We start from the raw sequence: 16,032 nt of genomic DNA on the forward strand, positions 1-16,032 counted from the left end.
TGAGCACTTTTGCATCAAATTACTTTATAATGACACTGTTAAGTTTTAGTGGGCACTTTAGCATTACATTACTTTGACGGCACTATTACATTTTAGTGAGCACTTTTGCATCAAGTTACTTTCAATTCTAATGACACTATTAAGTTTTAGTGAGCACTTTTGCATCAAATTACTTTAATTATAATTATGAAACTTAAGATTGAGTGTAATTAAATTACTATATGATGGCACTATTATATTCTACTGAGCACTTTTGCATTAAATTACTTCAGGACTGCACTATTGTTTCAGGGAGCACTTTAGCATTAAAGTACTTAAATTGTAATGCACTTAAATTTTAGTGGGCATTTAGTTTTGCATCAAATTACTTTGATTATGATGCTATTAAGTTTTAGTGAGCACTTCTGTATTAAACCACTTTGTTCATGATGGCGCTATGAAGTTTTTGTTGGCACTTTCGTGTCAAACTTTATTTTTGATTGCACTCTTAAGTGAAAATTCTGCCACATTCCTCCCTGATTCTAAAGAGATATTTTTATATATACAGGTGAAGCTCAAATTAGAATGTCGTGCAAAGGTTTTTATTGCAGCAATTAGTTTTACAAGGTGAAATTAATATATAACATAAGCTCATAACATTCAACTCAAGATATTTCAAGCCTTCTTTTGATAACATTTTGATGATTACAGCTTAAATTTCAAGAAAATTGGGGGTTTAAAAAAAACTAAGGTTTTCAAAATTTTAAGAAATCTTTCTCTCACTTTGCCTGTAAAGTTTATATCACATTAGTTTCATATTTAAAATTGAACTGCTGACATGAATTAACTTTTGCAAGATATTCACATCTTTTGAGTTTCACCCATATGTACTTACAGTATTAAGTTTTAGTTATATTGTAAAGAACTATTCAACTATATTATACACATACTGGGAGTCTGTTAAAAAAAAAACAAGTGAGCAATTTTATTTTACATTACTTGAATTATGGCACGATAAGGTAAAAATGCTGCCACAGTCACAAACTGTTTAAAGAAAGTGTCAATCAATGCAACTTTTTTCCCAAATTAAATACATTTTGACAATGAGAAAAATTCCCATTTTCTTAGGTACAGCTGTTAAAAGCGTAGATAATAAATGAGGACGTTATTTGAGTACTATTGTAAAGTTATATAAGGTGTTATATTAGGGGGACAAAAGGCCCCCTATTAAATGAAATCACTTGATATTATTGAGTGGAAATGCTGCTAGTCAGAACAAAAAATAAAGTTTAAATAAGGTTTGTATGCAACAAAATATAATTCCTAATATTTGGGCTGCTTTTTTTTTTCCTAACTAAAAAAACAAAAACACATTGTTGTTAGACGCTGAGTCATGCGTCTTTTGCAGTATTCAACCAACTCCTTTCAATTAATCAGTAATCTATCTTTGCCAGGTTATCCACATCCAGACATCAATTGGCTTCAGGGCGACGAGCCCGTATCCGAGTCGTCCAGAGTGTCCGTTGAGTACAAAGACGACGGGGTCTGCCTCCTGGTTCTGGCCCATTTAGAACCTTCAGACTCCGGGGTTTACGTGTGCCGGGCGAGCAACAAGCTCGGGTCGGCGTCGTGTTCGGCCAAACTCGTAGTGGACGAGTGAGGGTGAAGAAGTGATGTTTCGGCTATTCAACTAGTGCACTTGTGTGTGTTCTAGAAAGAGCATGCGTTTATTCAAGACAATATTGTACATTTTTGCACAGTCCTTGTTGTTCAATGTCAATGTTTTTATTAGCATTCATAATTAAAGACTACATTTGAGAGATACATTTATTTTTGTTTTTTGAAGACCCATGCAAAACTAATACATAACAGGAGATTGCACGTGACAATGGATTAAATGGCTTGGAATTTCTCACGCCAATTACAATTACCTAAACAAAAAAGCTTATTTAGAAAATCCCCAAATCATAAAAATGCAAAATTGTACAGTTTTCCCTCAAGACCATGAAAAGTGCACATATCTAGATGTGACTACATAATATCCCAATATTCAGTGTTAAATTATTAGACATTACTTGATTCGTAATTTTTAAACACTTTTTGTCAACTTTTAGCAAACTTATGCTCTCAACTTTGTGGGCCCAGTTCCTTTTCTGTGGTCCGGTGCTGCATATTTACACGATCACATGAAAAGTGCACATATCTAGATTAGGGAGGCCGATATTATCGGCCAATAAATGCGTTAAAATGTAATATCGGAAATTATCTGTATCGTTTTTTTTATCTGTATCGTTTTGTTTTTTTAATTTTATTTTTTTTTATTAAATCAACATAAAAAACACAAGATACACTTACAATTAGTGCACCAACCCAAAAAACCTCCCTCCCCCCATTTCTTTCTGTTATCAATATTCTGGTTCCTACATTATATACCAATATATATCAATACAGTCTGCAAGGGATACAGTCCGTAAGCACACATGATTGTGCGTGCTGCTGGTCCACTAATAGTACTAACCTTTAACAGTTAATTTTACAAATTTTCATTAATTACTAGTTTCTATGTAACTGTTTTTATATTGTTTTACTTTCTTTTTTATTCAAGAAAATGTTTTTAAATTTAGTTATCTTATTTTATTATTTTTTTAAAAAGTACCTTATCTTCACCATACCTGGTTGTCCAAATTAGGCATAATAATGTGTTAATTCCACGACTGCATATATCGGTATCGGTAATTAAAGAGTTGGACAATATTGGAATATCGGATATCGGCAAAAAGCCATTATCGGACATCCCTAATCTAGATGTGACTACACAATATCCCAATATTCAGTGTTAAATTATTAGCCATTATTCCTTGATTCGTCACTTTTTAAACACTTTTTGTCACCTGTTAGCAAACGTATGCTCTCACCTTTGTGGGCCCAGTTCCTTTTCTGTGCTCCGGTGCTGCATATTTACACAATCACATGAAAAGTGCACAGATCTCCAAAACGTGAGCAAAATATCCCAGTAATCAGCGTTGGATTAGCCGGGTAAGTGTTGATTCGACACATTTTGTGACTTTAGGACACTTGTGTGCCTCCAACTTTGGGGGGGAAAAGTCCTTTTTAGGCAAAGGTCCATAAAAGAACAAGAAAGCAGGCTGGAGCAGAACCAGGCACAAACAAAATGTTTGTTTAAAACGGCAAAAAAAAGAATCCCAGCCCAACTGTTTTTCATATGCATGATAAAAGAATTGTATTTTTTTTTTAAAAAAGACAACATTTGAGGCACTGAAGTGTTATACCGTTTGAGCGTCATCCTACTGTCGTGTCTCCAGGATTCTCTTCTGGAGAAGATTCCACGCTTTTATTACCTTCCGTATGGAAAAAGAAACATGATTACGATCTTAAACTGACGGGTTGAGGTGGACTCACCTGTTTATGGGTGACTTCGGGTTCCCACAGCGTGCTGAGGACCACGTTGGCGTGCTCGAGTAGTTCGCTGTTGGACCGCTGGCTCTGAAGGCGGCGCTCTGCATCTTCCGCTGTCACGCCATCTCGCTTAGTTATCCTTAAAAATGCCTGAAAGTAAAACAAATTAAAAATGTATTTGAAGTATTGTTTATCCACAACATCAGGTACACAAGTTGATAGACAATACAACTATAAACACATATTGTTCAATACATACTGTAACTACGTAACAGGAACTGTATATAATGCAATGATTAAACAGCACTTTTAGAGAGTTTCAGAATAAAAGATGTCATTTTATGAGAAAAAATACAATAACTGCTTTAATCGTAGTCTGCTAAAGCAAACAACCAAACAACCCCAGGTTCTCTAGCATCTCAGCATTGACAGCTGTGGCTGTAGGCAACCTCTTGATGTATTTTTTTTAACGTCAACTCCACAAGATTGCAGTAGCTCTACATCATGCTCTGACGCTCTACTCAGCTGTTTGCAAGATACTCAAGCGTGTTACACTTACAATGTTGTTTGAAAGGAACTCATCAGTGGTATTAATGCGGACTGAGCAGTTTGCTCCTTACCGCTATTACAATATTGTTTTAGCAAGAATATGAGGAAATGTTCTCACACTTTACATGTTTACATGAGAGTGGCGGCGCAAATCCGCTTTTGCCCGGAAAAACAAGAGTGATGACGTTACAACTAGGGCTGCAACCAACAACTAATTTGATAATCGATTAATCTGTCAATTATTACTTTGATTAATCATCGGATAAAAGACACAAACTAAATTTCTATCCTTTCCAGTATTTTATTGAAAAAAAAACAGCATACTGGCACCATACTGGCATCATACTTATTTTGATAATTGTTTCTCAGCTGTTTGTAAATGTTGCAGTATATAAATAAAGGTTTCTAAAAAAATTTTTTTTTTAAAAAGCCTCTGCGCGCATAGCATAGATCCAACGAATCAATGACTAAATTAATCACCAACTATTTTTATAATCGATTATAATCGATTAGTTGTTGCAGCCCTAGTTACAACTATTGTCAATATCTATATAATTGTTGGCGACAAATTTAATTATCGACCTTTCTAATCGTTGCACCCCTACTATCGACCCTGAAAAAATTCTAAATAAATCGTAAAAATCTGACTTTTAACAGTGACTGAACAGCAAAGTATGAATGTGATGAAATTGCTGCCTTTGTGAGGCATTTGGTATTCGTGGTCGTGTTATTTTTGGCTGTTTAACTCTGGCGATCAAAACTGGTTAAATTCATGTAATGCTGAATTTGAACAGCAGAGGGCGATGAAGCTTCACCTTAGGTTTAATTGTGTTGAGCCACATGTGTGCAATGTTTGCTGTCTTCTATTTGATTTATGTGAATTCACAATGGACGTTGTACTTTTGTAATGTTTATATTTTCAGTCTTACAAACCTAAATAAAGGAAGATGTATGAAGAAATAAAAGAAGGAACATCAATCATCAACAAAACTTAGTTTTTGTTTCTTCATACTGTTAACTACCTGTCTAGATGCACACGTTGGAAACGAGTAGCGATGGCAGAATAATGAATTTATTGACAGTGCAGTTTTAAAGCTGACGTGTTTTTACTTTGTAAGTAAACGCCGTTTCAAAGGAATATAACCCGTGGAGGCACTTTCTAAAGAAACATCCAAATTTTGATGTGCGGCCCCTGAGACCTTGGGCTCTTGGAACTGCGGCCCTCTTCATTATGTAGTTGAATTGCCTTAATGTAGACAAAAGCTCTGAGTTTGTCTGCATGAAGCCAAATATTTTTTAGAGTACATTTTTTCGTAATGTTCCAACCTTAAAACAAGAATATATTGTAAAAGTAACATGTCTTCCTTCACTCCTTATTTTCGCAATTTTTTGCATTTTTATGTTTAATATATAAAAATCGCAAATTCAATTGCAATTTTGGAGAGAAAAATCGCAATTGTGTTTTTTCTCTAAATTGTGCAGCCCTACAATACACAACTAAAAAATAATATGAACAATTTCAACACAAACAATTTAAATACAGAAAAGAAGACTGTATTTCCCTCGAAAAATCTTCATAAAAAGGCTTAAATATCCTGGGTCAAGAGATCTATTCAACATGTGTTGAAAAAAATGTGTCTTATATTGGGGTCAGTCTGGCATACAGAAGAAGCAAACACCTAAATGCAATGAGATGGTTGATTGCACATACAGTTACCAGTGCATGTTTTTATATTGGATCTGGGTGTACCTAATGTTGTGTCCAGGAATACTTAATAAAGTGTGTTGTGTACTCTACCTCCTCCTCAGGAATGATGGTCACCCAGACCTCGTGGACCATGTGTGTCCAGCCCGCTTCCAGAAGAACCGCTGCATCCACCACACAAACGTCTTTACCTGACCGAAAGGAATACATCAGCGTGATGCCGCACATACAAATCAGTACGGCGCCGAATGGATACCTTCATTTCTGGCTTGGCTGATTGCGTCCTTGACGAGACGCGCGATCTCAGGCCACACAATGTCTGTGAGTGCTTTTAACCTCTCCTGCAGCAAAACAGAATTAAAAACCCTAAGATCTCAACTTGTGCTGCAATGTGAGTCCATCTTCACTGCAAAAAGTCAGTATTCAAAAAGAAGAAAAAAAATAATAAAAATTAGGGGTATTTTATTTGAACTAAGCAAAATTATCTGACAATAGAACAAGAAAATTTGGCTTGTCAAGACTTTCCAAAACAGGTAAAATTAGCTAACGTCAATGAACCGAAAAATACCTTAAAATAAGTATATTCTCACTAATAACAAGTGCACTTTTCTTGGTAGAAAAAAAAAAGAGACCTTTTTGCTCAATATGTTGAAAAATATTCTTAAATTAAGTAAATGATAGTGCCATTATCTTGACATAATGATATGCGCTCAGCATTACATTTCTTGAAACCAGCAAACTTATACTAAAAACTAATTTATTGTTCTTAATGAAAAGGCAACAAGGCAACCGCTTGTTACTCTCAATCATATTGTCTAAAAATGCATTTTTCCATCGACAACATGACATCATCACGCCAAGTGCGTGCTCTTTCAGTCAATTAGTGCGCATATATACTGTCCGGCCCCCGGCCAAAAAATGTTTTATTGTAATTTTGAAGAATTCATCTGAAAGTGCATGAACTATTTCTGTTCAAAATTGTTTGAAATGTCACATGTTAAATGTTTAAATATGAACTGTCAGTTTACTGTACTGTGCAAACTGTACTACTATGAGTATGTACGTTCTATTGTTTCATTGAAAATAAAACAGCAAAGTCCATTTGGCTGTCATCCGTTTTAATTATGAGACAAAATTGTGTCAAAGTCATGATTTTTTTTTTCATGCTTGAAATAAGAAATTATTACTTTAAAAAAGTAGTTTTATACTTGTGAGTGTTGATGACACAGCTTTGCAACAGTTGATATTCTAGTTTCAAGCATGTTTTATTCAATATACAGTGTTTCCCACACATTCATTTATTTGTGGCGGCCCGCCACGAAAGAATTACGTCCGCCACAAATAAAATAAAATAAAAATGTTTGTGTTTTTTGTTGTTGTTGTTGTCTTGTCCAGCTTCTCAGGCAAATCATATAGTTGATGTAGATGCCCATATCGGCTGTTCAGATTTACTTTACAAAAGAGAAGTGTAGGATACTTCTCTTATTGCCTTATTTGTATTTGACCACTACTGTTTTCTGTTTATTTGTTACTGACTGTGGCAGGACACCTCTGCCTCTGTTTCACTTTATGTTGCTGGTAAATAATATGGTTGTAGTAGTAGGCTAAAGTTAAATTATTTAGTATGCACTAATTAAAGGGGCAGAGCTTTAAGAGACATTTTAGCTTTTATATTTTATAAGATATATTTTTTGTAAGAACCACAATTAATAAATATTTTTCAGTGAATAACTTATTGTTCAAATCTGTATATAAATATGTACATAACGTGTTGTAATTATATTGTAAAATGGATGGATGGATGGATGGACATTTAAAACAAAACTGTTATTATTAATTAGTAAGTATACATTTTTTTAGCCTTTTTAGAGAAAATCATATCATTGTAGTAAATTATGCAAATTACTAGACGATGTAATTGTGACCACGCCCATAGCCACGCCCCCACCGCCACAGGTATCTTGGCAGTTTATGGGAAACACTGATATAGGTCATAAAATCTCAGCAACAAGCTGTGATATCTTACTGAGATAATTTTGGACCAAAACCCTTAAAACGAGTAACACACTAACATAAAATCTGCTTAGTGAGAATAATTATCTTATCAGACAGAAAATAAGCAAATATCACCCTTATTTGAGATATTTAATCTTACTTAGATTTCAGTTTTTGCAGTGTTTTACCTGCTTTCCAAACACCTTCCTCCCTAATGCTCGCCTGTTGATGGTCTCATCGTCATTCAGAACATCTAAAAAAAACATTAATTTATTTACCAACAAGTGCAAAAGACCGGACTAGTCGTGTTCTCCCACCTGATCCGAACTCTTCCAGAACTTTTTGGTAGGCTCCAGTACCGGCCTCGTACACTTGATGGCCCAGTTTGTCGCAGTCGACCCGCACGGCGCCAAAGGCTTCCAGCTGTTTGGCGACGGAGGTTTTCCCGCTGCCGCTCCCGCCCGTCAGTCCGATTACATAGGGATGGATAGGGAGATGAGGCTTGGCCTGAAAACCAAGAGGAAAAAGGGTCATTTTGGGAGAAAATAAACACTTTTTGACTTTTTTTCTGGGTGCTGGGACTTACTTTAGGTGAGGCGAGGAGGGTTCCCAGCAGACGGGTGCGCAGGCTGGAAGAGCTGATCTTTTCCTCCTCGGTCTCGGAGTGATGCGCATCCTTTAGCAACTGGATCTCATGAAGAACCAGAGCTGGAAGACCCTATATTAGGAGTGATAGGATATGGTTTTCACGCAGCAAACTAATTAAGACTAAACCAACAGTGCCTCTCATGGTTTCAGTAAGTACTGCCCATTTGGGCTCAATTTCTTCAACTCTTACAAAGCAATTAATCGACTAATTCTTCATTCTAACCCCCTTCATGACACAATTATTCAATATGTACTTTTTAATGAGGTTTTATCAACAAACGTGATAAAAATCTATAACTTGCTTTCACTTTTTTGAGATGATGGTCAGCTTTAAAGCAGCACTACCTTCATAAAATATTTTCATAACTTTTAGGATGATACAGCGACTTGCGACTAGTTGAATGACATCTGTCATGGCCTGAAGGGGTCCTTATCGCTTTAACCGGCATTTAGTGACTTTGAGGACTGTAAAAAAGAACTACAAATGTGCTGACCTGCTTTACGGCATACGTCACTTCCTCTCTCTCCATTCGTTAAAAAGACGGAAGTCGATGTGAACGCCTACGTGCCGCCAGAAAGCTAAAAGACGAAGAAGAAGAAGAACGCCTCCCTGCAATTACTGCTATCATGGCCGAAACTCAAAAACAACCAAAGAAACGAAAAGTTTTGTCTGAGAAGACAAAAAAAGAAAAACAGCTTACACGGATAAAAGGACAGACGTGGATCAACATTGCCCCGGCTTTCACTCGCTGGCGTTAGCTCAAAAACGAGGGATTTCAGACCGATGCTGCCTTGGCTCTGTTCCATCTAAACTATTAAGTGACTTTTGATGCTCAAATCAAAATGCTAATGTTAGCTATCGAAAATTTGCGTGGTCGCAATAAATAGCCACCAGTGTGATAGTTTTACACTACTTCCTTAAAAAACAATATCGCTGGTCTTTCTTTACTTCGGACCTGCATACGCCGCAATACATTCTTGGTAGTAGCTTCATGTTTGTAGCGCAATCCAAGACCAGTTATTGATAGTGTCTGCTATCTAACATAATCATAGCCATTGGAGACGTAATATTTAGCCAATATTACAGCGGACATCATGTCAGTTTGACGCTATTATGCGCTAGTCTTTATGGGAACTGTGGTCTTCTTCTGGCAAAACACTACCGCTTTGGTCCACTGGCGTCGCCAAAATCAACCAAAATTGAAAGTACTTAAGTGGGGCTTTAAAGTTCTGGGTTTTTTATGACACGACAAAGGAAATAACTCCCGCCTTGTTGACATGATACCTTCCGCCGAGCTAGGTAAACTCACCCCATGTATACGGCTAACACTTTGCACATAGCAGGCTTCGCTACACATCTTGAAACAACCATGCGTCAGTTAGCTACAGAGGTGGCAGCTCTAAGTAAATAGACTAATCATAGCTTGAGGTGGCTATTAAATGTGTGTGTAATGTTAGCATATTGCTATGCTAGTGTCGCTATAATGTGTGTCCTCCTGTCCCACTCCTTAAAATGGGCCCACTCTAATGCTGACAATATTGGCACTTAATTCATATTTCTGGACCTGAAAATTATGTTTTTAGGTAAAATTATCCCCAAAATATACACAGCGTCATTAGCATTAGCTAATATGCTAACACATTTACTAGTGTCTGTGTTAGTATTACTAACTTACAACAGCATTCTTTTAGTACTGTTTCAGTTTCACAAATTCCTTAGTAAATTCACCAAAACGCCACTGTGGAGTTATTGAGTCTGTTTAGATAATTGGAGAGCTAGCTTCCGCAGCTAGTGGGTCCATGACAATGATTTCTGTTTTGTTTGATCAGCCGTTTTACTGCCGTGTTACAGACACCGTTTGTATTAAGGTATTTAAAAAAAACATTTACAACATATTTCTGTGTAAATAACTAATTTCCCAAAATATATATCAGTGGCTAATAGTCTGGTGCAGCTAATATATGGTCAAATTGTTTCTTCTTCTAAAATGTAGTGGGTGCAGTTTATATCCTGGTGCACGCTGTAGTCTATAAAATACAGTATTCTTTTTTTGGTCCTCTTCTGCTGATATAGGCTATTGTATGTATGGAAGAGGAAATGGAAGGCCAGGGAAGTACGAAAATGGCGATTCCTTAGTTTTCTTTTTTGCTCTTAATGTTAACCATTTCAGTTTTGAAGTAATCATTAATCAGGGTGACAAACACATGCAATGAAATGATTAAAATAATAGTTTTACACGGTCTATGCAGGGAAATGGGCTCCAGATCTGTGGATGACGTCACACCAATAGGGGGCGCCATATCGAGTCTGGCAATGGAAAGGGGGCGTTATCCACTCATTAATAAAACACAAATTGATGTTATGAGAAATGACTGCCAGGTTAATTCTTAGAAGCAAAAAAAAAAAGAACTTGTTAGTGAAATTTCGGTCATTTTATATTACATTGTTGTATGTAATATATGGAATGTATTAAGGTGAGCGCAGTTACAGTCTCAGTATAAAAAGTGGATCAAGTGCACAAAAGCGTTTCTTGGAGATGGACAAATGCAGCTTAATGGAAAAACAGCATGTTCCCAGAAAGGATTGCTAAAAGCACTTTTAACCGTCTAAATTTCAGCATCACGGCTCAATTTCGGACAACACACTTCCACAGGTAAGAACCTCAAAAGGCGTAGTCCCGGATCTTTTTAAACTTACGTTCTCGATACGTTTCCTGTTGACAGCTTCCCCGCCCCTTCGCGTCTCCTCGCTGACCACAATGCACTGCAGCAGGGGGTCCACCACCGACACCCCGAGCGGGTCGTCGAGAGGCACGATCTCCACCTGCAGCGAGGGCTTGACGTCCCGCAGGAACTCGTGTAGTTTTTGGACTCTTATCGAGTACGGCTGGATGAGCTCCTTTAGCACCTTTTCTGCACGGAAAGGAACTTGTCAAGTTTGTGCACTTTTTTCGAAGGAAGTCACTTACGAGTTACTCACTTTTCAGCATTCCTTGGTCACACACACCAATGAGGAAGCGTCTGGTGGCGAGCAAGCATGACATGTTGAGGAGGGTCTTATGGGCTCCGTGGAGGCGGTCAAAGGTGCCGCCGACCACCACGTCAGTGTACGTCTCCAACGGTTTTACCTTTTCTTCAGGCTCTTTAAGCCCCGCCTCCTGCTCCCCCTGCAGCTTCACTATCTGCGGGTGGAGCAGCACTGACGGAAGCGCAGGGCTGCACACGTAGCAGTGTCCCGTGTACTTCTGCAGACACTGGGTCACCTGGTGGGACTGAGCCGGGTCCTGCAGAGGGAAGTCCGTGAGCAGCACCTCCGGGGAATGGGTGAGGTACTGCGGTGTGGGGAAGGGGCCACCCCCGCCACTAGCAGCTGGAGGGGTGTGGACATTGGTGAGCAAAACGCGGACGTCCAAGTGAGCGCAGACGTCGGCGGCGTTGCTGTAGAGGCGGGTGATGAGGGTGGAGAGGTCCACGGCGGGCGGGATGAAGACGGGTCGGGGTTGGCCGCCGCCGCCCAGGTTGAGCCCCGGGTGGAGGTGGACGTAGAGGGTGCGCTCCACGAGCTGGGCGGCCGAGGTGAGTACCGGAGCGATGCGCAGGGGGAGCACGTGGAGGGGGGACGTCAGCACGAGGACGCCCGTGCTGAACATCGACATTGTCCCGGCGGCGGTCGTCACGGTAACCGAAGAACCACTGCAGGCCCAAAAAAAGTTGGCTTAAGACTTGACATGGCATCTGTAAGGCTGACATGAACAGTGGACCGCAAAGAGAATGAATGCAGATCAAAAGCTGCTCAACATTAATGATCTTTTAAAAATTAATATTTACTATATTGCATAGTATTTTGTCAAATATATGACTTATGGAACAGTATTCCTTATCTATGGAAAAATATATTGTTAATATATTTGTACAAATAAAATATCTTGAATATTATATATAAGGATTTCCCCTTAATGTATTTGATCGTGGTGGTGCACCACGGCAATATATTAGCGACCACAACTTAAAAGTGAGGGTGAAAACAAAATAAAGTAATAATGGCCCTAGTGTGTGAATGTGAGTGTGAATGTTGTCTGTCTTTCTGCGTTGGCTCTGTGATGAGGTGGCGACTTGTCCAGGGTGTACCCCGCCTTCCGCCCAAATGCAGCTGAGATAGGCTCCAGCACCCCCCGCAACCCCAAACGGGACAAGCGGTAGAAAATGGATGGATGGATAATAACAAACTAAAGTAATATAATGTATTGTATCCCCCAAAATACACACACACACACACACACACACACACACACACACATATACACACACACGTGCATATATATATATATATATATATATATATATATATAATATATATATATATATATATATATATACACATACATACATACATACATACATATATATATATACATACATACATATATATATATATATAGCCTGTGCTAACCGATGCCTGTTACTCTCTGCAGTTGAGTAAATGAGAGTATAAGCTGATAAATGCTAATTAAAGTCATCATTTGGATACTTTCTCAGAAGGCAATCAATCTTACTTCCTTATAAGGAGTGACACTCTCTTTTGTTATTGTTGTTACTGATTAAACATGGCGTCCAAGGGAAATGCCTGGTAAAACATTGTCTTGGTGAGTTAGTTAGCTCACTCTGAAACAACATTTAAAAGATTAAAAAAACTGCGGGCTCAGCTAGTTTGCTAGTGGTAGCAGGTCTTGAAAAATGATGTTTGCAATACGCATTTTCATATAAAAGAAAACGTTGTAGTGTGTGTGTGTGTGTATTTACATGATGTTAGCAAAGTAGCAGTGTCCACAACAAGGGTGTCACTCGGAAAAGACACAGCGACACGAAGGTGGAGTCAAGTAATGTCGTGGAAATGCAAACATACCTGCTCAATGTCGTTTAGCGAACACACTTCGGAAAGAAAATGTTGAACGAGACCGTACACGTCGGTCAGAATGATAAAACACACACTTGGATCAAGGAGATCATGAAGGAAGTAGTTGGGTAATCACGTGACGGGCCAAGCGCAACCTGATTGGTCGAAGAAAACCCGCAGTGCATCCTGGAATATGTAGTTGAACGAGAAAGCGCCTTACAAGTCATTCTTATGGCACTTTTTATTGATAATATTGTATTAAAGAGCCAAGACAACAATGAACTAAATAAATGCATAATAATGTATAATAAGCCACACTAACAGCGGCGCTATTTAACTTGGGCACAGACTTTAATCCTAAGGAAAAAACTGAAAAAACTAAATAGTCAAAGATCCTTTATATAACGGCCTGTTATTTAGAGGATCTTGGGAAAGCTCTGACTTACTGAAAATAAATGCTTGTCAAATATCTTCTATGACCAGAGCACTCTGCTGTTTTTGAGGACTTAACTGCAATAAAACACTTATCGGATATCCTCTATGTGGCAGAATAACTGATGTTTTAAGGAATTACTGCCAAAAAACACTTGTCATGGATTTTTTATATGACATACCACTTTGTTTTTAAGGACCTACTAAAAAAAACGTTAAAATAACAGGACAGCTTTGCCGTTTTTCAGTACCTACTGCAAAAATCCTTTTCAAAAATCCACAACATGGCACGCAGTGCCAAATGAAGAAAAAGCTGAGTTAAAGGTCTTCTATAGTGCAAGAAAGTCTTGCTGTTTTTGAGGACCAAATGCAAAAAAACTAACCCAAAAAACCAACAAACAAAAATGATCCATATGAGGAGTGTTGTGCTGTTTTTTAGGGCCAAGTGAGAAAATCCCCATCAAATAAAAGGAAATATTTGCTGTTCTTAAGAACCTGCTGCAAAAAATGCTTTCCAAAAATCTTCTGTACGACAGGAGCGCTGAGCTGTTTTTAAAGACCAACTGGAAAAAAAAACATAGTCAAAGATCTTCTATATTTCAAAAGGGCTTTGCTTTTTTGAGGACCTGCTGCAAAAACACTCATTAAAAAATATATATGACAGGTTTTTAAGTGCAAAAAACCCAAAGATCCTCTAAATAGAAGAGCACTGCCGTTTTTAAGGACAAACTAGAAAAAAACATATCTTAAGTAACAGAAGATAACTGAAATATTTATTTTTAAGGACCTACTGCAAAACATGTTTTCCAAAAATCCTCTATGACAGCAGTGTTGTGCTGTTTTTGAGGACCAAAAAACACTTGTCAAAAATACTCCAAGACTGCTGTTTTTGAGGACCAGCCAAAAACCCTGTCAAAGATCTTCTATATTACAAGAAAACTATGCTTTTTTGAGAACCTGCTGCAAAAAACACTTGTCAAAATGTATTTCTATACGATAGAAGTGCTATTTTTGAGGACCAGCAAAAAAAAAAAAAAAAACAGTTAAAGATCCTCTATAGCAGTGGTTCTTAACCTGGGTTCGATCAAACCCTAGGGGTTCGGTGAGTCGGGCTCAGGGGTTCGGCGGAGGTCAAAACACACCCGACTCATCGTGTAAATAAAAACTTCTCCCTATCGGCGTATTACGGATACGGCAACAGCAGAAGTCACACTGATTTGCAGGTGTGTAATTTGTTGTGAGTTTATGCACTGTGTTGGTTTTGTTGTTTGAACAAGGTGATGTTCATGCACGGTTCATTTTATGCACCAGTAAAAAAAACATGGTAACACTTTAGTATGGGGAACATATTCACCATTAATTAGTTGCTTATTAGCATGCAAATTAGTAACATATTGGCTCTTAACTAGTCATTATTAAGTACTTATTAATGCCTTATTCGGCATGGCCTTATTATAACCCTAACCCTCTAACCCTAACCCTAACCAAATAACTCTAAATTAAGTCTTTGTTACTTAGAATATGTTCCCCTAGTGTCCAAAAAACTCTAAATTAAGTCTTTGTTGCTTAGAATATGTTCCCCATACTAAAGTGTTACCAAAAACATATACCTTTGTCTTGAATTTGATTTTTTTTTTTTTTTTACTTTTTCACTAAAGAAGGGTTCGGTGAATGCGCATATGAAACTGGTGGGGTTCGGTACCTCCAACAAGGTTAAGAACCACTGCTCTATAGGAGTGCTGCTGTTTTTAAGGACCAACTAAAAAACCCTCAAATAACAGAAGATAAATCAAATAACTGTTTTTAAGGACCTACTGCAAAAATGCTTTCCAAATCCTCTATACGACAGGAGTGCTGTGCTCTTTTTGAGGATTAAACAAAACCCTTGTCAAATATATTCTCCATATTGCAAGAATGCTTAGCTGTTTTTTGAGGACCTACTGCAAAACAACTTTTCAACACAAATTCTTCATAAGGCAGGATTGCTGTGCTGTTTTTGAGGATCCGCAAGAAACCTAGTCAACGACAATCTATACAACTAGCATAACTAGTTTTGTTTGGGACCTACTGGAAAAAATCAACAAACAGAAAAGCTCTTTTTGAGGGTCTCCTGGAAAAAAATCAGTCCAAAAATCTCTATATTGCAAGAAGGCTCTGCTGTTTTTAAGGACCTACTGCAAAACAATACTTTTCAACACAAATTCTCCATAAGGCAGGACAGCTGTGCTGTTTTTGAGGATCAGCAAGAAACTTGGTCAAAAATAATCTATACAACTAGCATAACTATATTTTTAGGACCAACTGGAAAAAAAATCATCAAACAACAGGAAAGATCTTTTTAAGGACCAGATGGTGTGCTCTTTTTGAATGTAACCTGAAATTTTTTTTTGTCAAAAATTCTCTATATTGCCAG

The 16,032-nt window shown here is 37.8% G+C and overlaps 2 protein-coding genes across 4 annotated transcripts in view; one reads left to right on the forward strand and one right to left on the reverse strand.

The window, feature by feature from the left end:
- LOC133655405 (myosin light chain kinase, smooth muscle-like) overlaps positions 1-1,819 on the forward strand; it is a 23,122-nt gene extending 21,303 nt beyond the window's left edge. For 2 of the 3 annotated variants that reach the window (XM_062055531.1, XM_062055533.1), the window contains one exon: positions 1,434-1,819. In XM_062055531.1, the coding sequence (XP_061911515.1) occupies positions 1,434-1,639 (206 nt within the window). In that variant the 3' untranslated portion in view covers positions 1,640-1,819. The remainder of the gene's footprint in view (positions 1-1,433) is intronic. The other variant, XR_009826994.1, reaches the window with a different exon arrangement.
- Positions 1,743-13,330, reverse strand: coasy (CoA synthase). Its single transcript, XM_062055535.1, has 10 exons — positions 13,197-13,330; positions 11,274-11,986; positions 10,992-11,206; positions 8,232-8,363; positions 7,963-8,152; positions 7,834-7,898; positions 5,907-5,991; positions 5,744-5,841; positions 3,400-3,546; positions 1,743-3,338 (listed from the first exon to the last, which is right to left on the reverse strand). The coding sequence occupies exons 2-10, from the start codon at positions 11,947-11,949 to the stop codon at positions 3,285-3,287; spliced, it is 1,662 nt and encodes a 553-aa protein (XP_061911519.1). The 5' UTR covers positions 11,950-11,986; positions 13,197-13,330; the 3' UTR covers positions 1,743-3,284.
- Positions 13,331-16,032: the final 2,702 nt, after the last annotated feature.

The sequence above is a fragment of the Entelurus aequoreus genome, linkage group LG08 (assembly GCF_033978785.1).
Source record: "Entelurus aequoreus isolate RoL-2023_Sb linkage group LG08, RoL_Eaeq_v1.1, whole genome shotgun sequence".
Taxonomy (NCBI): Eukaryota; Metazoa; Chordata; class Actinopteri; order Syngnathiformes; family Syngnathidae; genus Entelurus; species Entelurus aequoreus.

Bases quoted from the DNA above. Each gene is read 5' to 3' on its own strand.
- coasy (XM_062055535.1), bottom strand. From the start codon at position 11,949: ATGTCGATGTTCAGCACGGGCGTCCTCGTGCTGACGTCCCCCCTCCAC. The intron at 7,899-7,962 runs GTGGGAGAACAC...TGTTTTTTTTAG, and splicing joins TCTGGAAGAGTTCGGATCAG to ATGTTCTGAATGACGATGAG. The intron at 5,842-5,906 runs GTATCCATTCGG...CCTTTCGGTCAG, and splicing joins CAGCCAAGCCAGAAATGAAG to GTAAAGACGTTTGTGTGGTG.